At 35.9% G+C, this 26,458-nt stretch overlaps 1 protein-coding gene and 1 pseudogene across 4 annotated transcripts in view; both read right to left on the bottom strand.

Moving 5' to 3' along the window:
• Positions 1-103: 103 nt before the first annotated feature.
• On the bottom strand, positions 104-2,552 carry LOC118656643 (annotated as a pseudogene).
• Positions 2,553-11,651: 9,099 nt separating this feature from the next.
• The window catches only part of FCHO2 (FCH and mu domain containing endocytic adaptor 2), a 119,062-nt gene continuing 104,255 nt past the window's right edge, over positions 11,652-26,458 (bottom strand). For 3 of the 4 annotated variants that reach the window (XM_036310032.1, XM_036310035.1, XM_036310034.1), the window contains 6 exons: positions 25,558-25,713; positions 22,692-22,824; positions 19,349-19,548; positions 18,542-18,606; positions 14,341-14,505; positions 11,652-14,061 (listed from right to left, as the gene is read on the bottom strand). In XM_036310032.1, coding sequence (XP_036165925.1) covers positions 14,039-14,061; positions 14,341-14,505; positions 18,542-18,606; positions 19,349-19,548; positions 22,692-22,824; positions 25,558-25,713 — 742 coding nt within the window. In that variant the 3' untranslated portion in view covers positions 11,652-14,038. The remainder of the gene's footprint in view (positions 14,062-14,340; positions 14,506-18,541; positions 18,607-19,348; positions 19,549-22,691; positions 22,825-25,557; positions 25,714-26,458) is intronic. The other variant, XM_036310033.1, reaches the window with a different exon arrangement.

The raw sequence follows: 26,458 nt of genomic DNA, 5'->3' as shown, positions 1-26,458 counted from the left end.
GCTTGATCCCCAGCAGGGGGCGTTCAGGAGGCAGCTAATCAGTGTTGATGTTGCTGCATTGATGTTTCTCTTTCTCCTTCTCTTCCTCTTTTCCCTTCCTCTCTACAATAAATAAAAACATATTTTAAAAATAAATAAATAGGCAGGTACTACCCAGCTCTGGCCAATTGTTGCCATCTGGAGAAGGGCCTAGTGTTGCCACATTGTTTGATATTCCACCCTGCTCCCCAGAGAAACCAGAAATCTAGATTTTTTTTTTTTTATGAAGGTCTTCCAATTTTTTAAAAGTTGTCAAACTAAATTTCAGAACTATGCTGGTCAAATAAATCATCTTTGGTTAAATTTTTTAAAAAAGAGATTGTGGTCTGTTAATAATATAGTTATTCCAGCTGCTAGAACTGGGAGTGACCATAGTAATAGCACAGCCATTATAGGACCAATTAAACAAATAGTGGTGTTTGGTACTGAGATACAGCCGGAGGTTTTATATTAATAAGTTTAGCCACGGGATTGTTGTGTATGGTCTTTATTATGTTGAGATAAATTTTTCCTATAGCCAATGTTTAAGTTTTTCATTATGAATGGATGTTGAATTTTATCAAATACCTTTTCTGTAACTATTAAGATGCTTTTTCTGTATCTATTGAGTTTGTTTTTTTACAGTAAAACATTTTTATATTTAGAATTAGCTGGCTGGATTCGATTTAGATGATCCCAATTTTGTTGGCAATGTCTAAAGTATCACAGTTGGAAGCCAATTGAACATTTGCCTTCTTCTCTCCGTCAGGCCTTATTAGGGTTTGACCTTGGTCATGACAATGTCATAGAGCTTCTTCATAGTCTGCTTGCTGGCCTTGACACCCACAATGAACACAAGTATATTGTCTTCCGTCTTCTTCAAGGCTGACTAGGTGGCCAGGGGCAACTTGATGATGGCATATTGGTCGAGCTTGTTTCTCCTGGGGGTGCTCTTCCAAGGATATTTGAGCTGCCTTCAGAGCCACAATGTCTTGGGTTGTTGGAAGGTGAATGGTGTGCAGGTCATTTTTTGCATGTGTCTGTGCATGCCTTTCAGCACTGCTTTCTTTGCCTTCAAAGCCTTTGCTTTGGCTTGAGCTCTGGGAAGGACAGGAGCTTCCTTCTTCACTTTTGGTGCCATCTTGGTGAAAAGCTATATGATTCTTTTCTTTCATTCTATTAATGTGATAATCACATTGATTGATTGATTTGCATATGTTAAACTGTCTTTGCATCCTAGATATAAATCCCACTTGATTATGATGAATGATCCTTTTAATGTGCTGCTGAATTTGATTTGCTAGTATCTTATTGAGAATTTTTGCATCTATATTCATCAGGAGTATTGTTCTGCCATTTTCTTTTCTGATAATGTCCTATTCTGGCTTTAGTATCTGGCTGACCTTGTAAAATGAATTTGGGAATATTCCATCCTCTTTGATTTTCTTTTTTGGAAGAGATATTAATTGTATTCTTTGACTGTGGTAAAATTCACCAGTAAAGCTACCTGGTCCTAGATTTTTCCTCTTTGGAGATTGATTACTGATTCAGTCTCCTTACTGTAATTGGTTGATTCAGATTTCCTAGTTCTTCCTGATTGTCTTGGTAGTTCATATGTTTCTAAGCATTTTTTCATTTCTTCTAGATTGTCCAGTTTGTTGGCATATATTTGTTCATAGTCATAAATCATAGTCTATGATTTATTGTATTTCTTTGGTATCAGTTGTAATGTCTCCTTTTTTATTCATAATTTGTTGATTTTTGTCCTCTCTTCTTTCCATGGTTAATCTACCTAGAGGTTTGTCAACTGGTTTATCTTTTCAGAGAATCAATTCTTAGTTTGGTTAATTTTTTCTATTGTGTTCTTGTTCTCTAATTCATTTATTTCTGCTTTAATCTTTATTATTTCCTTCCTTCTAACCTTTGGCTCAGTTTTTTTTTTTTTCTAGTTTATTAAAATGTAGAGTTCTGTTGTTTATTTGGAATCTTTCTTACTTAATGTAGGCATTTATAGCAATGAACTTTCCTCTTAGAACTGCCTTTGTTGCATCTCATAAGTTTTGGTATGTGTGTTTCCATTTGCATTTGTCTTAAGATAAATACTTTTAAAATATCCTCTTTAATTTCTTCTTTGATCCATTGGTTATTTAGAAGAGTAATGTTTAATTTCCATGTATTCATGAATTTTCTAATTTTCTTCTTATCGTTGATTTCTAGTTTCATACCATTGTCAGAGAAGATACTTGGTATAATTTTCAATCTTCTTCAATTTTCTAAGCCTTGCTTTGTGGCCTAACATATGGTCTAGGCTAGAAAACATTTTGTGTGCACTTACTTGTATTCTGCTGTTGTCAGATGTTCTGCATATATCTGTTGGGTTCCTTCATTCTATAAGGTTGTTCAAATCTGTTGTTTCTTATTTCTCTGACTGGGGGATCTATTTTTGAGAGTGTGGTATTAACAACTATTACACTGTTGCTGTTAATTTTTCCTTTTAGTTTTGTTAATTTTTGCTTTATGTATGTAAGTGCTCTGATGTTGAGAGCATAAATATTTACAATTGTTATATTTTCTTGATGTATAGATCCCTTTATCATTATATGATAACCTTTATCTCTTAAAGTACATTTTGTGTGATATAAGCTATCCTGCCCTCTCTTTTTATTACATTTGCCTGTAATATCTTTTTCTACCTCTTCACTGTCAGTCTATAAGGTTAACATAAGCAGCATATCATTGGAATTTTTAAAACCATTTAGCTATTTTATGTTCTTTGATTTAATAAATTAATCTGTTAAAGTTTAATTATTGAAAAGTAAGGACTTAATTATTGCCATTTTTGTTTTGTCATTGTGTTATTCTTGTTTCTTATCTTTTTGTGTGCTTTGATGTCTTATATTAGTATGTTTTGATTTCTTTATCATGTTTATGCAATTATTGTAGGTTTTTCCCTTGTGGTTACCATGAGGCTTACATAAAATATCTTAAAATTATAAAATCCTACTTTAAAATAATAACTAGAATTCATGAGCTTTATATTTTTACATCCTTCCCCTGACATTTTAGGTTAATGTTACAATTTATAAATTTTTTTATATTGTATTAACTAGTAACAGATGATTGTAGTTATGGTTATTTTTACTATGCTTGTTTTTAAATTTTTAAACTAGAGTTGTAAGTAAATTATGCCCCACCATTACTGTATTACAGAATCCAACTTTAACTATGTATTTACTATTACCAGTGAGTTTTATACTGCCTTATGTTTTTGTGATAATTAGCATATCTTATTTCCATTTAAGAACTCCCTTTAGCATTTCTTGTAAGGCAGGTCCAGTGGTGATAAAATCCCTGTGTGTTTGTTCAGGAATGATCTATTTTGCCACCTTGTTGATGTCTCTTTTTATTTCTTGAATAATCATTCACTGAGATAAAACCCCTGAAAGTGGTGAGAGGCCTCCTAATAATACAATAGTGAGGATAAATATAGCAATTAAGGTGTTTTATTTCATACACAGGGAGAGTAAAAGTGCTGTTGTGCGTGAATTATCCTATGTAATAAAGAGGGAATATGCAAATTGACCATCACTCCACCACAAAGGTGGCGGCGCCCAGAGTAGAGGCGGGGTTTCCGTAACACAAGATGGCTGCACCCACAGCGGAGGCCGAATTCCTGTAATGAGCCTTAATGAGCAATCAGCAGGGACCTGAAGCTGTGCCCCCCCCAACTCCCATGGGGCTTGATAGGGGACCTGAGGCTCCACCCCCCTGCCTGGCGGGGCTTGACAGGGGACCTCAGGCTGCACCCCCCCCCACCCAACAGGGCTTGACAGGATCTCAGGCTGCGTCCCCCACCTGGCGGTGCTTGACGGGGGACCTCAAGGCACGCGCCCCGGCCCAGGCTGGGGGACCTGAGGCTGTGCCCCCCGCCCAGTGGGACTTGACAAGGGCAGGACCGGCCAGGTCTGGGTCTAGCCCAATGGAGGGGGGCCAGCCAGGTCTGGGTCTCGCGCGATTTTGAGGCACATGTGGGTCGGCGGAGACTTGACTCTGGGTCCCGTGGTGCACCCCAGAATCTGACAGGAGGAAGATTTTCATATACATTTTACTAATTTTCTTTCATCTCTGACACTTCTATTATAGAGAAAGGGCAAGTAGCAATATTAAAATATTTCCTCTAATTAATCCCCTTTTAATGTGCACAAATTTTGTGCACCAGGCCACTAGTATATAAATAATTGTAGCAAGTGTTATGATACAAATAAGTTTATAATTATTATAGTTGGAGTATGAATTATAATAGCTGTTATTCAACCTATATGAGCAATTGATAAATAGGCTATGATTTTTTGTAATTGGTTTTGGTTGAGTCTTCCCCATTCTTCTACTATAACTGGTAAAATAGTTGTGCCTGGTCCGTGTGGCTTAGTGGTTGAGTGTCGACCCATGAGCCAGGAGGTTATTGGTTTGATTCCCAGTCAGGGCACATGTCTGAGTTGTGGGCTCAGTCCCCAGTGGGGGGCTTGCAGGAGGCAGTTGATTGATGTTTCTCTCTCATCAATGTTTCTATGTCTCTATCCCTATCCCTTCCTCTCTCTCTCTCTAAAAATGAAAGAAAGAAAATAGCTCTAATTAGTAGCCTATTTAGATTAATGGATGGTGAAATTTGATATAAACTTGATAGTGGTGCAAGTTTCTGTCATGTTGTTAAAATTAGGCCAGATGTTAGTGGAATACCTTGTGTAACTTTGGGTCCTCAAAGGTAGAATGGGAAAAGTCCAAGTTTTATGATGAAGGCTATTGTCATAAAAATTTTTGTAATTGTTTATTAGCCAGAATATATTGGATTAACAATAATAGGTATTATTAAAAGTATAGATCTTTTGTAAAATAATATTTAGTGGATGCTTCCATGGCTCATCAGTTGATTTTTTTTTTTATTAAACATGGAATAATAGTTAATATGTTTACTTCAAAGCTGATTCAGAATATTAATCACTATGAATAAAGTTGTAGTAGTAGTAGTAGTTAGTAGTAAATGTTGGCATATTCTGCTAGGAAGAATGGGACTAATGGGCCTGCTGCATACACAATGTGAGCTTACTATAACAATCATAGTCCCTGAAATTATAGTAAGATGATAGTAAAAATGAGACTTATTAGTACAGGAAGAATATAAACCAATATTTTGGGAGTATGGGCCTGATAGCTTATTTAGCTGACCTTACTATAGAGAATGGTAGAATGAGGTATCAGATTTTTTTTATTCTTAGGAGTAGGTTAATTCTAGCAATAAGAGGATTTAAACATCTGTAATTTACTCTATCAAAGTAACTTTTCAGACATATTGTTTGTGGTGAGATGCTTGATATAATGACACACTTCATATACAAAGGGTTAGTGTTAATGGTAGGAAATTTTTCATAGAAGATGTATAAGTTGGTCATATTAGAATCATGGACAAGATGCTTAAATTCACAGAAAAAGGAATACAGTTGTTGCTCCTGTGAATAAAGTTGTAGTTGTAGTTGTAGTAGTAGTAAGTGTTGGCATATTCTGCTAGGAAGAATGGGGCTAATGGGCCTGCTGCATACACAATGTGGATGCCAGAAATGAGTTCTGATTCTCCTTCTGTTAGGCCAAATGGAGCTTAGTGGTTTCTGTTAAGTTTGAGATAAATCATATTATGGCTAGGGATCAAGATGGAAAAATTAGTCACAATTTTAATTAGTCACCACAAATTTGAGTGGTGATTAATGTTGAGAGCATAATAATGCATTTATTAATAGAACTGATAATAAAATGGTTGCTAGTATTACTTCATATGAAATTGTTTGTGCTACTGCTTGTAGGGCCCCAATTAATGCATGTTTTGAATTTAAGGCTTACTCATCCCAACCAAAGAATAGTACACCTGGGTTTATGCTGAATGGATAGGGTATGGATAATGGAATTCATATTGTTAGGGCCAAACTGAGGGCTAGGATTGGTGCAATAATAAATACATTGATGATGGTAATGGTTGCAATGGTGCTTTAATAAATAGCTTGATGGCATTGGCAATGGGTTGGAGCAGGCCACGAGGTCCAGCATTTTGGTCCTTTACAGAGCTGAATGTAGCCTGGTACTTTCTGTTCAGTTAGTGTAAGAACTGCTATGATGAGTAAAGTGCAAATAATTTATAAAAGGTTAATTATAAACATTTTGTTGAGAGGAGTTAAACCTCTGATTATCAAGTTTTAAGTTTTATACTATTACCAAGCTCTGATATCCTAACAAACCCTGTTCTTGGGCAGGGTTGGTATAGATTAATTAGATTGAGATTATATCATCTATTAATTTGAAGGTGCTTTTGTAAAGTAGCCTTATTTCTCATGTTCTTTCATACTAGGAGAAATGGGAAACAGAAACTAACCTAAATTACTGTGGCCTGAACTCGGAACTTGTAGGACTTTAATCATTGAACTAATGAACCATTAGGACAGCGGTTCTCAACCTGTGGGTCACGACCCCTTTGGGGTCTGACAACTCACAGGGGTCGCCTAAGACCATCGGAAAACATATATAATTACATATTGTTTTTGTGATTAACCACTATGCTTTAATTATGTTCAATTTGTAACAATGAAATTGGGGGTCACCACAACATGAGAAACTGTATTAAAGGGTCGCAGCATTAGGAAGGTTGAGAACCACTGCCTTAGGATGTCCTGATCCAACATTGAGGTCATAAACCTTATTGTCAATGTGACCTCTAGAATAGATCTAACCTGTTATCCCTAGGGTAACTTGTTAGGCTTTATTAGGTTCTGCTGAAGAGGATGGTAGATCGGCTGTACTAGCAAAGATTGGTAAGGCTTACTGGGGTCTATCAGTTATAGAACAGGCTCTTCTAGAGGGGTATAAAGCACCATTAAGTCCTTTTGAGCTTCACGCATTTGCTAGTAGTACTCTGTCGAATAATTTTGTTATAATTATTTGGGTTTAGGACTAAGCATAGTAGAGTATTAGCTATTAAGTAAATAGGAATAACAAAGCCACTTTCACAATTTATTTGTTTTAGCTGTAGCTTTTTACAGCCTAATTAAAACTTAATTATGAAAATATCTTTAACACAGTTTATGCAAAAAATCTTAGTTTATCATAATGCCTGTGGTGGCTGGTACAAAATATACCAATCCTATTAACTTTGTTAATTGGCTTAGTTTTTATCACTGCTATTTCTGGTGGGGATGTGGTTAAGCAAGGCATTATGAGCTGTTAGTGTGCTTGATGTCTGCTCCTTTTAATCATTGGTCAGCTAGAGGCCATTGCCACTAGGATGCAGATATTTCAAGTGTAATTTTATTCAAAATGAATGGAAGGGCTGGACCAAACCTGCTTATGGAATTAGTACTCATCTAGGCATTTCAGTGTCTTGCTTTATCTATGAAGCTACATTAACATAAAGACAAGGGACTCCCTGTCCATTGAAATGTTGTGAATTTAAGTTGCATGCTAGCATTAGTGGAAGTATTTTCAAATACTGAGGAAGTAAGTTTTTCTAGTCCATCGATTTTAGTTAGAATTTTGGCGTTTGAAATTTTTATTTAGTTACGGATCTTGGCTAAAGTATGTCTTAGTTTAATTTGCGATTTAGATATTATAGAATGGGGTAAGTACACTTTTATGTACTGTTATCTTTTATGTACTGCTATATTTTAATTTTGTTTGGGGGGGGTGTTGCCAAGGTTGTTAATAAATATATACCGTTTAAGGTCTACAGGGGGTAAGGGAGTTTTTCTAAGTTAATTTTTATTTCTAAACACATTTGTACGGGCACAGTAGTTCCCCTTTGTGGTTTTGCTTTCCATGATTTGTTACTTGTGGTCCGAAAATATTAAATGGAAAATTCCAGAAATAAATGTTTCACATTGTGTCATTCTGAATAGCATGAAAAAAAACCTTGCACTGTCCCACTACATCTCATCCCACCCCTTTGTTCAGTACATCCATCCTATATAAACTTCTCACCTGTTATCACAGTAGCCATCTCAACTACCAGATCATTGTTGTAGCACCACAGTGCTTTGCTTAACATTTTATTTAATAAGGGCCCCAAAGCATTCATATAATTTTTTACAGTATATTGTTATAATTGTTCTAGTTCATTATTGTTGTTAACCTCTTATAGTGCCTAATTTATACATTAAATTTTATTATAGTAAGTATGGGTAGGAAAAAACATAGTATATGTAGGATTCAATACTATCTGCGATTTCAGGTGCCCACTGGGAGTCTTGACCATATCCCCCACAGGTAAGGGGGGACTACTATACATGTAAAATTCTCTTATGTCCTGTAAGCATAGACTAAATACCACTTTTGGTTAATGTTGATAAATGATGTTCAATATAAGCCCAACTACAAGTGGTTTGACTGTGTTAAGGTCTTGGATGATGAGTCTCAGCATCTCCCCCAAATTAATTAACTCACTATGTGTGAACACGGGCTGATTAGTCCCTCAAGATGTCGTATTTAAGAGGAAACAGTGATGATGTTAGGTGAGATGGTCCTGAAATAACCAAATGCCAGATATAGTTTTGTAAAAAAAACCAATGTTCTGGACCTAGAGTGCAAAGAGGCCCATTTGTAGATGCATTGCTGGTTTCCCAAAACTTGGTGATTAAGGAAAGTTGTTGGTTGTGATAAGCATAGTGACTAGAGTTGATTTGACTTAATAGGGTATATACAATTGGTACTATTATGCTCTCCGAAAGGGGGTCAAATATATGATGAAAGGAGACTAAACTTTGGGTGATGAGCACACAATGCAATATACAGGTGATATATTGTATACTTGAAACTTCTATAATCTTATTAAACAATGTCACCCAATAAATTTTAAAAATATTGACCTGTAGAATTGTGAGCAAATAAATTAAAAAATAAAAAATTGTTTTAACCCACAAAAAATGTCCCATGTAATATCAATTATATCTGTTGGTTTATGACTAGCCATGTGGTAGAAAATTTTATATACAATAAACCATTCTATGTATTATATAATATTCAGTTTAATGCACTTATAGGCATGGGGTAAAGTTATACAGTTATATGTAGTAAGTGTCATGTACGATCACGCATGTAGGTACTAATACATTGTAATGGGGTAGGTAATTTAATGCATGAAGTACATAGCAATGGGTTTAGAATTTGTTTCTAATGCTGACATAGCATGTGATCATGTTTTACTGTTCATGTGCAACTTTCATGGAATACTTTAAGTTTCCGTTTTGGTTGCTGTTGGTGGCACTGGAGCTGCTTCTTTGATGACCTAGGGAGATTTTTCACCTTTTCTGGTTTTGTAAGACCAGAGTAATAAATAAACTATATTTTTCATTTTAGAAGATTATTTTCAATTAAGCTTGTGAGTGGCTTAAGTACAAGAATAAGAAGAAAATATAAGACTGATACTAGTTGGTCAATGATGATAAATGGCTCTTCGACTGGTTGTCCTCCAGTTCATGTTAATGTTAGTAGGTCTGCTACTAGTAGTTAGAATAATCACTGGATGAGGGGTCAGAATATTATGCTTTGTAGTTTTGTTGTAAGAGGTATTATAATAATTGCCAGAATTAGAATAGAGAAGATTAGAGCCAATATGCACATAATTTATTGGGGAGGGTTTGTAAGATTGCATATGCAAATAGGAAGTATCATTCTGGTTTAATGTGTGGTGGAGTATTAAGAGGATTAGCTGTATGCAATTGTCTGGATCTCCTAGAAGACTGAGAGATAACAGGACTAGTATGGAAAAATAAAAGTCTTAGAATATCCTTGATTGTACAGTAGGGGTAAAATGGAATTTTGTCTGTCAGATAAAATTCCTGATGGATTATTTGGTCCTGTTTCGTGAAGAAATAGTAGGTGAATAATTACTAGGGCTAAAATAACAAACGTGAGGATGAAGTAGAAGGTCTGAGTATAGCATTGTCAACTGAGAATCCTCCTCAGATCCATTCGACTAGACTAGTGCCAATGTAGAGAATGGCTGAGAGATTTGATAGCTGTTGCTCCTCAGAAGACCTCATGGTAGAATGCAGCCTACAAATGCTATAGCTATTATTGTGAGTAAGATGATTCCAATGTTTCATGTTTCTAGGGAGGGATACGATCCATAATATAGGCCTCGTCTTAAGTGAAAGAATAAACAAGTAAAGACTATAGGTCAGCGGTTCTCAACCTGTGGGTCGTGACCCCTTTGGCAGTCGAACGACCCTTTCACAAGGGTCGCCTAAGACCATCTTGCATATCAGATATTTACATTACGATTCATAACAGTAGCAACATTACAGTTATGAAGTAGCAACGAAAATAATTTTATGGTTGGGTCACAACATGAGGAACTGTATTTAAAGGGCCAGAAGGTTGAGAACCACTGCTATAGGTGCTCTGTTGGTATATAGGTATCAAGTAATTCATTCATAGTTCATGTCTCAGCAGGTATGGGTTATGAAGGAGAAGGTGGTTATTGTATGTGACGTATAGATATAAATCAAGCAGATTCCTAAAAGAGAGAAAGTTTCATCATAATGAAATGTTTAATGGGGCTGGTAAATCAATGAATGAGTTATTAATAATTTTAATTAGTGGGTGGGAATTACAGATGTTGGTCATTAATATGCTTATAGTTGAAATACAATTATTTTTCATGTCATCATTAGTTATGGTTAAATCCCAGGTGAGAATGATGACCTATATGTATTTATTTTAACTATGTTTGTAGTTAAGTTTTGTAGGTTTCTCTTCAAGATCTTTATAGTGGTTCAAGGTTGGCCATGAGTAGAATTGGCTGTGGTATTATAAATCTTGTTAGGTCTTTTTTAGGTTTAGTAGTTTTAAAATTTATTTGCAGGGAATGCTGGTAGTGTTTCGTTATACAACAGCTATGGCTACTGAGGACTACCCTGAGTTTTAAGTTTCTAATAACTGTCTTCAGACTATTTGATTTGGGGTTGTTGATGGAGACTACTATGGTTGTTTGATGTATTTTGAAGAATGATGAGGTGAAGATTGTATTTAAATTTAATGAATTAGGAGATTCTGGCACTTCTGGCACTTCCAGGGGTAGCTGCATTACATAGCCATGGAATTTGATTGGTGGTTGTAACTGGTTGATCATTGCTTATTGGTACCCGGTTTTATTAGAAGTTACTTATGGAAATTACACTAGCCCTAAGCCTATGCCTATTTAATGAAAAAAGAAAAAATATAATTAGGCCCTTTTGGTCAGAGATTAGTGTTGAGATTTTTGTTTGAAAATGAGAAATGGATTTTGATAATACACTTCTAATCAAATTAAGCCTAATAATGATGATGATTTCTGGCTTACTGAAAGTTTGACAATGTGCAGGCCAGTGTTTAATAGTTTTGTGTGATTAAGGTTAAGTTCAAGTACCAGAATAAAACCTGAAATAGTCATAGTAAGGGCTGTTAATTTTAAATAAGGCATAGACCTGTATGCCTATCCAAACAGTGATACAAAATTCAAATCAATTACTTCTTCCTTACGTACCTACTTTGCCTTGTCCTAACATCTATGACATGACTATTACTATCAATAGGAGTACAAAATCACATAAACTAACTGGTAAGTTATATATTACATGTTTATTAATGGTACAACTTTTATGTAAAATTTACATTTTATGAAAAAATCAAAAATATTTACAAAATTTTGTAAGATAGATTTGCATTGTTCTAATTACAACTCAAAGTAGTAAATAACAATTCTTAAAAACTCACATTTGTTAGAGTTCTGTGTTTACAAATTCTTGGTTAAAGAGACAGCTAGAAAGTTTACCACTATACATAAGCAAGAACCAGCTTGCTAAATACATTTCCCATGAAAATCTACTGGTCTTTTTTTACATTAGTGGGGTTTTAAATGAAAAACAAAATCAATATAAACTCATATGGCTTCAAAATTGTAACCTGCACCCAATACATATTTATGTATTGACCCGTTGCGGTAATTAAGAAAGTGAAGTTTTACCATTTCACTAATTTGTACACTTTAAGGTAATGTTTAATTAAAAACAAATACTGTAAGTATAATGGTGTCTGAATTTCAATAATAAAATATTAACTGCTCAATAAGAGGAGTTTGACTGCAATGCAGTTAACAGTTATGATTTCAGTAAGGGACTGCAATTGGCATTTAAGAGCACAATATGAGTTAGAATTTCTAATTTTGATCACTTCTTAGTAAAGATGAACATTTCAGTAAATTATTTTATGTATTACCTTGGTCAAATCTAAATTTAGAATTGGGCTAACACTGAATATATAAAAAAGCACACTATATATATATATATATATATATATATATATATATATATATATATAGCTAACGAGTAGATTTTCTGCTTTATTTAGTAAGACGTTACATAAATGTCTAGTAGTAGGAGTTTTATTTTCTGTAAAGCTTAACAGAACAATTAGTGGTTTTATATAAATTATCATATATAACACAATTTATTACTTCTATGCGAAATGCACGACACTGGTATTTATCCTTATAAATAAAATTTCCAATTTTAAATTATGAAACTTTGTCCAAAATATTTAATTCCTTCAATTAATTAGGATTTGCCATAAAGTTAGGTTTTTTACTATTTAATATTAGTAATTTAAGAAATGCTTAACCCAATCCATCACTTTAAAAAACATACAAATTGGTAGTTTTTCCAGCTGTTGAAATGAAAACAAATGATAGACTTCTCTAATGCCAAAACTAATCTTTTCTATAATGTGTTCCTCACAAAATGCTACAAAATTCATGCTCACAACACATTCAGTAAATAAATGTATAAATTCACAATGGTAAACAGAGTAGAAGGAAATGTTAGATTGAGAGTTAAAATCCCAGTTACCAATTTAACTTAGTTTTTCAGAATTTGTTTTAAGATTTACATACTTTTGATAGGTTATGGCCCAAAACCTGAAGGTAATTTTTCTCCCCTGTAAACGTAAGCCATTAGGTAGCTCTTTGTCTTTCTAGTGGCTATAGTGTTTCACTAAAGAAGTGAGCCAGGGTTCTTAAGTATAAATTATTTAGTTATCCCGAATTCCCTTCCCAATTCCAGCCAGTTATTTATAAAAAATTGCAATTATCTTGTAAAAATGCCTGATCACTTAAGACTATGAACAGAAGATCCAGATTGTGAGAAAAAAGTGAGGCACATTTATGAACACAAACTGGATAGGCACATTTCTGGTTTTTTGTTATTGTTTTAAAAGGCACACATTATGCGATCCATATAAAAATAAATTAAATCTACAGCATTAATTCATCAAAACAATCACAACTTCTATAAAGTTAACTGCAGAAGTAAATATCTCTGCTGTCCTTTGCAAGCTTATTTTAAAACACATTGCACTTGAGGATTAAAAAATCATAAAACACCACTTACAGTTATATGTTTAAAAAAATCAAATGATAAATTTTTTGCATACAACCCGGACTATAGTCTGATTACTTTATGGCACATAACTCAATTTGATTGAGTGTTCTAAATTAACATTATCCAAACTTAGAATTCATGTTGTTTATATCCATTCAACATCAAACTTACGAAATTTAAAACTATCTGACTAAAAAAAATTTATGGAAAGCTAAATTACTTTGTGCTTGCTCTCCTGAAATATTAGGCCTGATATTACACTATAACCCCCTTTTTCAATATAAACACTGAAGATAATTTAAAATTTAAGCGTATGAAAACTTTACTGAGAATCTGAATCAATATGCTTCCTGAATATTGCAGTTGATCATTTACAGCATTGAAAATCATTTCAGTGCTATTTCTTTCGATGACTCACTTCAAAGGTGCAATTTAATATTTACAGTCAGCTCTCATATATGTCTACATTTTAAAGACATACTACAAGTTAGAATAGTGTTTGGAAAACAGATAATGCAGAATGGCAGGTGTGTACTACTCCCTTGAGCCAACCACTTTGCTTAGGTCGTCCATCAACAATCTGCCAAGTATCGTCCTGAAAAACACAAATTCAGCTTTGTGATTATAATTTCAAATGAACTCAAACACACTTTCATTGTGGTTACAGATACAGAACCCCAGTTCCCAATTGCTGTTTACAATATATTAGAATTAGATCACAGGTGTTCAGCTATACTGACCATGAGTATTCTTTCCCAGGTGTCTCTCTACCTGGCACCTTATACCAAAGATCAAAGAAAAAACTTGCATGCCTTTAGATTAGAATACAAATGTTTCCCATGTACATGAAAAAACTTGAAATCTCCCAACTCACCAGTGGCAAACCGCTTCTTTACTAAGGAAAGCCTATAGCCAGTGCCTACAAGTTCAATATCCACTCCTGAGAGGGTACTTCCCTCGCTGAGGAATTGCACTGCAAGTGTTGTTGGTTTACTGGGTCCTTCTGAAAGATCAAATTTTGCTCTTAGAGTCCCAGAACCTACAAGGAAAGGAATAAAGAATTTACACAGGATAATATACATTTCATACCAAAAAAATCAAATGAACACTTAAGATAAACTATTATCAGTCCTATGCCAAATTCATGACATGTATACAGTAAACAAATCATGATCCATTTTCCAAATTTAGACTTTATTCAGTGAATCTGAATTTTTGTTAAGTAAATAATCTTAACCCATGCTCCTCTTTGACAATACGAGTATGAGTTCTTTACTACTGAGGTTCCTATGCTATACGCATGCTGAAGTGAGTCAAAAGAGAAGAAGGAAGTCAGTGAGGGTAGGTCAGAGGGAAGCCCTAGGAGGAATATGAGTAGGAATAAAGTAAAAGGGAAATGTTTTCATATCATGGGAGTGGGAAAAAAGGAAAGACAACTAAGACTGGGGAGAACTCTATCAACATTACTATTTTCTATTCACCTCTCTTTAAAAACTTAACAGGTCTAAATCATCATGCAAAATAGGTACTTCTGAGGTGCTTCCTTTTCAATATAACCATTTATTCAGTACACTTCATGCCTAATAGCATGGCAGAAAGAGTAAACCAAACAATTACGATGAATATGGTAAATGCCATAGAACTCTCAGGAGCCATGGAACACAAAAGCACATAAAATGGTGGTGGGGATGCCCGTATGTATTTCAGGCAGAGGGAACTACAGAGATGGGAGACTGGAGAGAGCATGATGCATTTAAGGGAACTACTTCTATACCAGAGGAGTCGGAGAAAGCCGGAGAATGGCAGAAGATGAGACTAGAATGACAGTAAGGAACAAGCTCTAAATATCTTTACATGCCAAGATAAGAAATAACCATAGGGAACCACCAAAGGTAAGAAAGACAGAAACATTTCAGATTAATGTTTTAGGAAGGGAGGGGGGCGCAAGATACAAGGTAGGGAGATCAACTGAAAGTCAATAAAACAGTCTAGGATTCTAAGTGACAGGAAAAGGGAATCTGAACTAGGCTAAGGGAAGGGAAAGGAATGCATTTGAAAGATAAATATTTAAGAGCTAGAATCAAGAGGTGAGAAAGGAAGAGTTACTAGGAAGTTACCAGGTTTCTGTGGGCAGAATTGCTAGGTAGCAGGAATCACATTCTATGATTCCTTACACAGAAATTGAACAGTACAGAGAAAAATCTGGAAGATGTCGTAACACTGATCCACCCTATACTAATTTGCTAGTGGGGAAGATGAATTACTACCTAATTCTTAACCATTGTCCAAGCCCTCCTTAAACATACCAGGTGTACCGGTTAATAATGTGGATTTTGTACTCAAAGAAAACATGGTAATTTCAAGAGAAACATCTAAAGTGTTTTATTCAAAGTAATGTCCATCGCTAGCTACACATTTCCCCATCTTTTAGGTAATTTGTGGATACCGTCCCAATAGAACTTTTCTTGTTTTGAGGCAAACCATTCAGAGACCCAATTTTCCACTTCTTCATATATCTTGAAGTGCTGCTCAGAAAGTATCACTAGTTCTGATACAGCGGGTGTGTTAATACTTCCCAGGCAAGATAGATCTTTTAACATGTCTTTAACTGGTTTTGAAGTGTGTGATGGTGCATTATCATGAAGCAAAATTACTTTGCCGTGTCTTCTGGAACATTCTGGTCCTTTCACGATCAAAACATGGTTCAAATTGTTTATTTGTTGTCGGTAGCGATCAGTATTAATGGTTTCACCTGGTTTTAGAAGCTCATAATACACCACACCTTCCTAATCCCACCAAACGCAGTGCATTGTCTTCTTTCTGAAGTGATTTGGCCTTGCAGTCGATGTTGATGGTTGACCTGGATCAATCCATGAGTTTGTGCATTTGGGATTCTCAAAATAAATCCACTTTTCATCGCCAGTCACAATTCGATGCAAAAAAGACTTTCATGCCGTTGAAGCAACATTTTACTGATGACTTTTCGGTTTTCCATTTGTCTTTCGTTCAGTTAATGTGGCACCTATTTTCCTTCCTTTAAAATCTTTCCATTGCTTGTAAATTATCGGAAATTGTTTGCTGAGCAATGTTTAATTTTTCTGCAAGTTGTTTTTGAGTTTGACACGCATCTTCATCCAATAATGCTTGTAACTGTTGGTCTTCAAACTTTTTGGTTGACCTGGACGTTCTTTGTCTTTCACATCAAAATCATCACTTTTAAAGCGTTTAAACCAGCATTCACAAGTATCTTAAGATGGAGCATGTTCACCATAAGCTTCCCGAAGTATATAACTTTCAGCAGCACTTTTCTTCAAAATAAAGTAATGAATTAAAACTTCCCACAAATGCTCTTTTTTTGGCATGAAATTGGACATTTTTTTAAAAAATATATTTTATTTATTTTTTACAGAGAGAAAGGGAGAGAGATAGAGAGTTAGAAACATCGATGAGAGAGAAACATCGATCAGCCGCCTTCTGCACATCTCCTACTGGGGATGTGGCCGCAACCAAGGCACATGCCCTTGACCGGAATCGAACCTGGGACCCTTCAGTCCGCAGGCCGACGCTCTATCCACTGAGCCAAACCGGTTTCGGCGACATTTTTAAGCGTAAAAATATGTTAACACCTTCAGAAAATTTGACATATGAAGTTTTGCAGCTTGCTGTCAATACAAAATAGCATACATATCAAATCGCATATATATCAACATATGTGTAACTCGATCTATTGAAAAAAATCCGATTAACTGGTACACCTGGTATAAGGGATCCTTTTTCTTCACATCCTAACACTTGCTATTTCTTGTCTTGTTGATATTAGTCATTCTAACAGGTATGAGGTGGCATTTCACTGTGATTTTTATTTTAATTTTTCTTATAGCTAGCGAAGTTGACCATCTTTTCATACATCTGTTGACTATTTGCATGTCTTTTTGGGAAGTGTCTGTTCAAGTCCTCTGCCCATTTTTTAATGGGAATGCTTGGCTTTTTGTTGTATTCTTTTTTTGAAAAATTTATTTATCTTTGAGAGCATTACAGATGTCCCCCAGAGTTGTATGAGTTCTTTATATATTATGGATAACTAGAGGCCCGGTGCACGAAATTCATGCACTGGAGGGGAGGGGGTCCCTCAGACTGGCCTGCACCTTCTCACAGTCCGGGAGTGATCGATTGCCCCTCAGAGGGAGGCCCCACCCATCCATCGCAGTGCTGCCAGCCAGGTAGCCTGGGCCTCCCTCTTTGGGGCCACTGATTGCAGTCGCCCCAAAGAGGTAGGCCCTGCCCACCCACTGCAGCCCGCTGGTGGGTGGCCTGGGCCTCGCTTTGCGGGGGCGATCATGGGGCGATGACTGGGCCCGACCAATTGCATCACACCTGTCTTGGCTGGCCTGGCGCCAGTGGGTGTCATAGCGTGGTAGTCTGGACAGTCGTTCCACTGTTTGGCTGTTCGGTCGATTTGCATATTACACTTTTATAGATAGCCCCTTATTACAGGTATTGTTTGCAAATATCTTCTCCCATTCAGTTGGCTGCCTTTTTGTTTTGTTGATGATTTCTTTTACAGTGCAGAAAACTTTTTTGTTTTATGTAGTCCCATTCATTTATTTTTGCTTTTACTTCACAAAAGGGCTTTTTAAAGCATGAAAACTTCTACATGATTTCTGGGAGGCCCGGAGGACTCCATTAACAGTGAACAAAAGAGTGTGTTAAATCACTTTCAGTTAGTTACCAAGTTACCTAGCTGGAATAAACAGTTCTACCTCTTTAAGAGAAAATACCTAATGAATTAAATTGTATGTTAGCATGTGAACATAAGCATTTACTTAACATTTATAAAGTGAGAGCATAACAAATTCTTTCCCTGACAGAGAAAGCATATTCAATGTAGAGGAGGAAAAATCTGTTCTGAATCTTAACTGGTCCACTCTTATTTAAGGTGTTAACTCCCACCTAGTGGTGAATTCTAGAACTGAAGTCATGAAATTCCAGGAAAAAACTTTTCATAAACATGCCTTAAAAAGTCATTTTCTGTGACCTCACATTATTTAAAAAAAGAAAAACAAGCACACACTTACCTCCATTTTCTGATTTTTCTGAAACACCAGACAGTTTCCAAAAGGCCTTCATCTGTTCTGCATTCCTATAATAACAAGTATCTTCAGATTAAGTGGCTAGTATTATTTCTTATTCATAAAGGGCACTCAATAAATAAATGTGTTTTAAATATTTCACTAGAACCACTATAATACTAAATTTATTTTTAATAGTATCACCTGGTGAAAATATTTGATATAATATAAAATATAATGTTATATGTCTCTCTCAATTAATGGAATTTTTATTAAATTAATGGACTTTTTACCAAATTATGTAATTTTCATTCCTACTAATTATAGAAAAATGTGTAGATGGCTCAGTTCATTACTCAAGAAAAACACACTTTTATTAAATGGTTAGAGTCTATACTAATATTAATAGAGAGCACAGGCGAGGTAGTTAAGAGATGAGAGTAGAATATCTAATACTATTAAACACTAATCTAATATGTGTTCCTATAGGTATGCCAGATATTATATTTAATCCTATAAAATAATTATGATCTTTATTTTTAAAAACAAAATGTTTAGAGAGGCTAAGTAATTTGCCTAAGGGTAAAGTTGTCTTGAATCATTCAAGTCTGGATGTTGACATCAAAACTAGTTTGTTTATTTTGGATTGAGGCTACTGTGGCTTAACTAGTAAAATGAACATCTTTTTATAGCATAGTTTCTATGGGAACATGCACCAAAACTTTTCAAACTTATACAATTTTCATAACTTAGGTTCTAAAAATTGGAGGTTAAAACGCATTTAGCAGAAATTCAGAAATCTCCTAAACTTACCATATTGCAGGAGGAAGGGACTGCATGTTTGTGACCCCTCCATCCACAGGTACCATCACCTGTATGTTGGAAAGCACACTTGGTATCACCATAGCTTCTGGGTTGTATTTATAATCCACTCTAAGATCTGTGGTGCCAGCACTACATTTCCAGTATGTTGCAAGATTTAGAGGCGTGGACTGAATACCATTTGATGATACCTTTAAAGAGAAAAACAAATATTTACTTGGCCTGAAAAGTAAACAAGTCAGTTAATGACATATATAAGTTCACAGAATCTGTTGTTATCCAGTGATTCTTATTTATGCTTGTAACGTTTGAATACCTCTCAGCATTCAACATATAATTCATAAAGAATCTTAGAATTCTAAGAACTTAGATTTAAAACAAGAGAAATGGATGTGTCATCATAAAGTTCTGCAAGTCTGGAATTAGAATATTTTCCAACTTCAAATGGCTAATTTTAATCACACGACCCATAGGTAAATGTTACAATTCTAATTCTTTAGTTCCTTGCTCAAAGGATTCCCTTTCAGTGAGACCTACTCTGATCACCCTGTTTAAATTTACATTGAAAATGCAATTTTTCAGAGCTTACTTTCACACTTCTTACTTTTTCCATACCACGTATTTTCAAACACATGATATTATTAACTTCTTTACTGTCTATCTCCTCATCCAACTCTCAGCAATTAGCAAGCACTGAATAATAAATGTTTGTTGAATGAATGATAAATTAATACTTGGAATAAACTTTAAGCTAACTAAATGGCAGCAGCACTTTTTTACTCTTTAGGTATTTATTTCCTAGAAACACAAGCTATTTAAATACAATTATCCTATTAAAAATTCAAACAATATAGAAGTATATGCAACAGGAAATTAATCCCTTGGCATTCTACCTCCTCATTGTTAGCATCATAGTACACATATACTTCTAGACTTTTTAGGCATATGTTTGCATAAACAGAGAGACATCTCATTCTTTTTAATGGCTATAATTCATGTAATCAATCTCTCTGTGGATGTGTACTTCAGTGGTTTCCTTTGTATTTTAGATTATTTTTCCCCCTTTTGTGTGATTTCTGAAGAATAGATTTCTGGAAGTGGAACTGTTGAGTTAAAGGTTAAATCTGCCCTGGCCAGTCTGGCTCCGTTGGTTGGGTGTCGTCCCATCACCAAAAGATCACTCACTGGTTTGACAGGTCGACAGTTTGGTCCTGGGTCAGGGCCCCCAGTGGGGGGAGAGGGGGTGCAGAAGGCAACTGATCGATGTTTTTTCTCTCTCTAAACATCAATATAAACATATTTTTTAAAAAAACAGAACTGCCTTCTAAGAGTCCATTAATTTTTACTACTAACAAGCGATCACACTCTTAATAAAGCAACTTTTTTTTATTTTTATCAATCTGATGGGCTAAAACCAGTATATCATTGTTGTCTAAATACCTACTGCTCTTGGGGGGGGGGGGGTCATTCGGGGGAAAAGGAGACATATGTAATACTTTAAACAATAAAAAAAAATATTCACTGCTCTGATTTCTACTGGTATGGAGCTTCTGTCCATAAGTTAGCTATCTATTGAGTTATTCACCTTTTACTTACAAATTTATAAAGGCTCTTTGGAGTAAGCCTTATGGGTCTGTCTTATATATTACAAATACTTTTCCCTCAAATTAAATATTGATTCTGTTCAGGGTTTGTTTTAGCTAAATATTTTATACACAAGTTTATTTTTGTGTCAAATATCTCTCTTCTTGCATAGCTTCTGGGTTTTGTACCATTCTTTGAAAGGTCTTCCATACTTCAAGATTCATTACTAATAAGTAGATATTATACATATATACACACACTTATATACCCATAAATATACATATATTTATTTTATTTTATTATCTTTATGGTCTCATTTATTATTAAACCTTTGATACATGTAGATTTTATTTTGGAGTTAGGAATTTAGCTTAAATTTTTTCCCAAATATCTAGCCTTCTGCCCCAATACCATTATTGAAAAATTCATCATCTCCACATTGCCTTAAAATGCTACTTTGTCATATAAACAATTTTCCATTTATGCTTAGATCTATTTTTGGATACTCTAATTTGTTCCATTCATCTGGCCATCTATTGTTGTGCCAGTTGCAGACTATTTTAAATATTGTTGCCTTATAATAATTTCCCATTAAAACTAAAACATTACTCCACATTACTGTTTAAAGCACTTCTTAACTTTATTCTTCCAGAAAACTTGAAAATAACTGTCAAATCTCTAAACACAAATACATAAACACCTCAACTGGGTTTCTAATTAGGAATATACTAAATTTTTAAGTTAATTTAGAAACAGCTAAACTTTTTTACATGAGTTTCCTGAAAATCAATGAAATATTCATTTCTAACTATATTCAAATCAGTAGAGGTTGTGTTATGTTTCTTCCTAATTGATATTTTTATTGTGAATGTTTTGCTGCATTAGTTTTCCTGATTGTTTTGAAATCTATTGATTTTTGCATTCATTTTTAAACTGATCACTTCACTAAATTCTCCTATATTCAAGTTTTTTACTTGATCTTCTTGATTTTTCCCAGGAAAAACTGATTCCTTATAAGTAATAATTTTGGTTTCTACTTTCCAATATTTATTACCACTTATTCCATTCTCTTCTCTAACTGCACTGACACATCCAGAAAAATCTTGTATACTAATAGAAATAATGGTTGTCTTAGCCATTCTTGACTTTGATTAATTGCTTTAGGTGGTTTATTAAGTCTGATGCTGCTGGTCTTTTCAAGTTAAGGACGCATTCATGTTTATATTTACTCAAAATTTTAACCAGAAATAGATGATGAATTTGATCATAAATACCATTTATTGAAAAATTCATTATTTCCACATTGTCTTTTTTAAAAAATTTATTGTCTAAAGTTTTACATATGTCTCCTTTTTCCCTGCTTGCACCCCCGCCCTCCTCCCAAGCCATTCCTACCCCGGGCAAACCCCCACCGCCCCAGTGCCTGTGTCCACTGGTTATGCTAATATGCATGCATACAAGTCCTTTGGTTGCTCTCTAGCCCCCCCTCCCCTGCCATTTGTCTCCGGATCTATTCCTGTTCATCAAATTATGTTGATCATTATATCCCACATATAAGTCCACATTGTCTTGAAATGCTACTAGTCAAATGGTCAAAATCTCCATAGGCTTAACAGATTTTCTGATTCTGAAACATCCTTGCATTCCTGAAATGAACCTCATTTGGTATGACATATTATTCATTTAATGATCTACAATATTCTATGTGTTACTATTTTAGACAGGATTTTTTCAATGACAGGACACTCACCTGATACTTTAATACATCTACATTATAATAAGAGGCAGCTGGATTTTGCTCTGATAGTTTCTTGAGGTAGACAGTAACAGCTTGCATGTTCATCCAAAAATCTTTTGTGTTAGAATCACACTGTGATGGATCACTGCATGCATAAGAAATATTTTTGTTATTTATTTGACTTTTATTTATCCTTTGCCTCTGTGTAACAATTTGGTGACCTGGGAAAAACTAGCAGAAAGGAACCAAAAGATGGGATGGAAAACACCGGAAATTGCTGCCTTGCACTACCACTTCAAAAATACAACTAAAAGACAAAACGGACATCATACAGAACCACAGGAAGGCTGGCTGAGTGGAAATTCTACAGCTAGAAGGAAAGAGAAAAGCACTGAGACTCAGAGGAGGTGCAGAAGTAAAGTGCAGAGGTATGGAGACACATGGAGAAAGGGCTGGCAACTGAGGACGCGGCGCACGTGAAAAGGGCTGGCAGTTGAGGACGCAGTTGTCTTTTTCAACCGGGAGGGAGTCTCAAGCTCCCAACTGCTCTGAACTCCAGTTCTGGGCAAGTCTCTGGGGACCCAGACTCATACAGGGAGAAACTGGACTGTCTGGCAGCGGGCAGAACTCAAGGGTGGCTTTCTCTCAGAAGTGCTTGCAGCGATTACCAGGACACTGAGATGCAGGGCCTCTTAGGGTAGGACTGAGGAGCAGCCATAGCTGTTTGTTCCGCCCTGTTGATCCCCTGATACCCCGCCCCACCCAAGCTGTGCACAGAGGCTTTTGCATATGAAAGACCTGGCCCTTTGCAACCTGAAAATTACCTAGCAAACTGCAGCTGAATCAGAGAGACCCAGAACTTTCAAAAGGAGGTCCAAGGCCCCACAGCAGCTTGCACTGCTTCACAGCTGGGCCACATCTGGGCACCTCCAAACCCCAAACAAAGAAGAAGAATCTCTCCATAGCTCCTGCTGGGTAGCCTCAGGCTGAGGCTAAATTAGCACCTCCTTAGAGATCCAAGAGCCAGTGTACCCAGTGGTCAGAGTGGGACCATCCAGGTTACAACTCCTCAGATCCATAAGGGACACACTCAGGGGGCAGACTCAGTGAGCACCAAAGCCCCACTGAAGCAAGTCTTGCCCCAGAAGAGTGTCTCCAGTTCCGAAGTTCTCCCCCTGCAGACACAGCTGATTCTCACAGCCAATTGGCCTGGAGGTCAATTCCTCCCAGTGATACCTACAACAATCAAGACTTAACTACAACCAGACTGTGCACAAAGCCCACAAAGGGGTGCACCAAGAGTGTCCACCTCAGGTAATTGGGGAGGCTGAGCCACTGGGCCCTATAGGACACCTAACACACAAAGCCACTCTACCAACACAGGGAAGCAGCGAAAATGCAGAGACAAAGAAACAGGTCACAAATGACAGAAATGGAGGAAAGCAAACTACTGGATATAGAGCTCAAAACCACACTTTTAAGCTTTTTCAAGAATTTTCTAGAAACCGCCGATAAATTTATTGAGACCCTCAAGAAATCTAGTGATACCCTCAAGGTTATGAAAAAGGACCAACTAGAAATTAAGCATACACTGACTGAAATAAAGGATATTATGGAGAGTTCCAACAGCAGACTAGAGGATTGCAAGAATCAAGTCAAAGATTTTAAATACGAAGAAGCAAAAATCACCCAACCGGAAAAACAAAAAGAAAAAAGAATCCACAAATATGAAGATAGTGTAAGGAGCCTCTGGGACAACTTCATGCGTACCAACATCCGAATTATGGGGGTGCCAGAAGAAGAGAGAGCGCAAGATATTGAAAACCTATTTGAAGAAATAATGACAGAAAACTGCCCCTACCTGGTCAAAGAAATAGACTTACAAGTCCAGGAAGCACCGAGAACCCCAAACAAAAGGAATCCAAAGAGGACCACACCAAGACACATCATCATTAAAATGCCAAGAGCAAAAGACAAAGAGAGAATCTTAAAAGCAGCAAGAGAAAAACAATCAGTTACCTACAAGGGAGTACCCATACGACTGTCAGCTGATTTCTCAACAGAAACTTTGCAGGCCAGAAGGGAGTGGCAAGAAATATTCAAAGTGATGCATAGCAAGAACGTACAACCAAGATTACTTTACCCAGCAAAGCTATCATTCAGAATTGAAGGTCAGATAAAGAGCTTCACAGATAAGAAAAAGCTAAAGGAGTTCATCACCACCAAACCAGTATTATATGAAATGCTGAAAGGTATTCTTTAAGAAGAGGAAGAAGAAGAAAACGGTAAAGATACAAATTATGAACAACAAATACACATCTATCAACAAGTGAATCTAAAAATCAACTGAATAAATAATCTGATGAACAGAATAAACTAATGAATATAATAGAATCAGGGGCATAGAAAGGGAGTGGACTGACTATTTCCGGGGGAAAGGGGGGAGAAAGAGGTGTGGGGGGTGTGAAAAGAGACTGGACAAAAATTGTACTCCTATGGATGAGAAGAGTGGGTGGTGGGGGTAAGGGCAGAGGGTGGGTGGGGTGTCAACCGGGTGGAGGGGAGCTATGGGGGGAACAACTGTAATAATCTGAACAATAAAGAATTAAAAAAAAAAAAAAAGATGGGATGGAAGAAAGCTGAAGTTAGGGAATAAAGAATAAACATACCAGAAGTTTGCCTGAAAGATGAGATGATGTAAGAACGTAAGAATGTAATAATTACTACCACCATCAAAAACAAAAACAAAAAAAAAAGCACAAAGTGTTCAATCATAAATAACTTTGGTATTGTCTTCAAATTAAATTATTATTGCTTCAAAAAAGCAGGAAAATGTTCTTAAAAAGAAATTCCACCTTTAAAGCAAAAGCACACAAACCTGAACACAAGTTGTGCATTTGGAAGAATTTGCTCTAGTCTGCTGATATTTTTCACCCTGAAGCACAGCACAGCTGGAGATGGATTGCTAGTGAAGACTTTAATAATTCCACTTGGAAATGATATTGTCATGTCACCAGTGATCTTCACAATACACCTGAAATTGGAGATTTTGAAAATTTTAAATAGTTTAAGTAAGGCACTTTAATCTCCATTTAAAGCATATCTGGTTTAAAAAGGACTTTACGTATATTTATAATTATGAACGAATTATTTTTTGTTTTATTTTTTAAACGATCCTTTGTGAAATTGCATACTCAACACAAATGTAGGCACACTGATAACTCCTCTACTTGTTTACAAAACCACCCCCTGGCCATCCTGGAAGGTAACACTGTCCCCACTGCAGCCATTTTTCCTTCGAAACACCAGAGTCCTAGGCCTCAGGGTGGCAGTCGGAGGTAAATGTCCTCCTTGTTCCTCACTGCCTCTTCCAACTCTGTGTTCCTTCTTCCTTCCTAAAAACTACCAGCTTCCTTTGAAACCCATACCATTGAACTATACTACTCACTCGTCCATCCCTTTCAAGTAATCTTCACTCCCTTTCATTTTCAGAAAATTTTAGCTCATGGCCTATTGTTAGTAAGTACTGGTACAGAAACAGACCATTATAATTTTTAGTGGGCACCTCCAATATCCATGTAGATAATCCTTTCAATATTTTGGTCCCCTAGTTCTTTAGCCCCTCACCTCTAATGATTCTGTCTTCCAGTCCACCTCAGCTATGCCGGAGCACCTCCATAATCTCAACTTTAGAATCCCCACTTATCTAATCACCACTTTCTTTTTTTCCCAACTCATCCTGTCTAGTATGGCATTTACAACAATTCTCCAACCTCATT

This window comes from Myotis myotis, unplaced genomic scaffold (assembly GCF_014108235.1).
Source record: "Myotis myotis isolate mMyoMyo1 unplaced genomic scaffold, mMyoMyo1.p scaffold_m19_p_5, whole genome shotgun sequence".
NCBI lineage: Eukaryota > Metazoa > Chordata > Mammalia > Chiroptera > Vespertilionidae > Myotis > Myotis myotis.
This window is presented reverse-complemented; position numbering and strand designations above follow the sequence as displayed.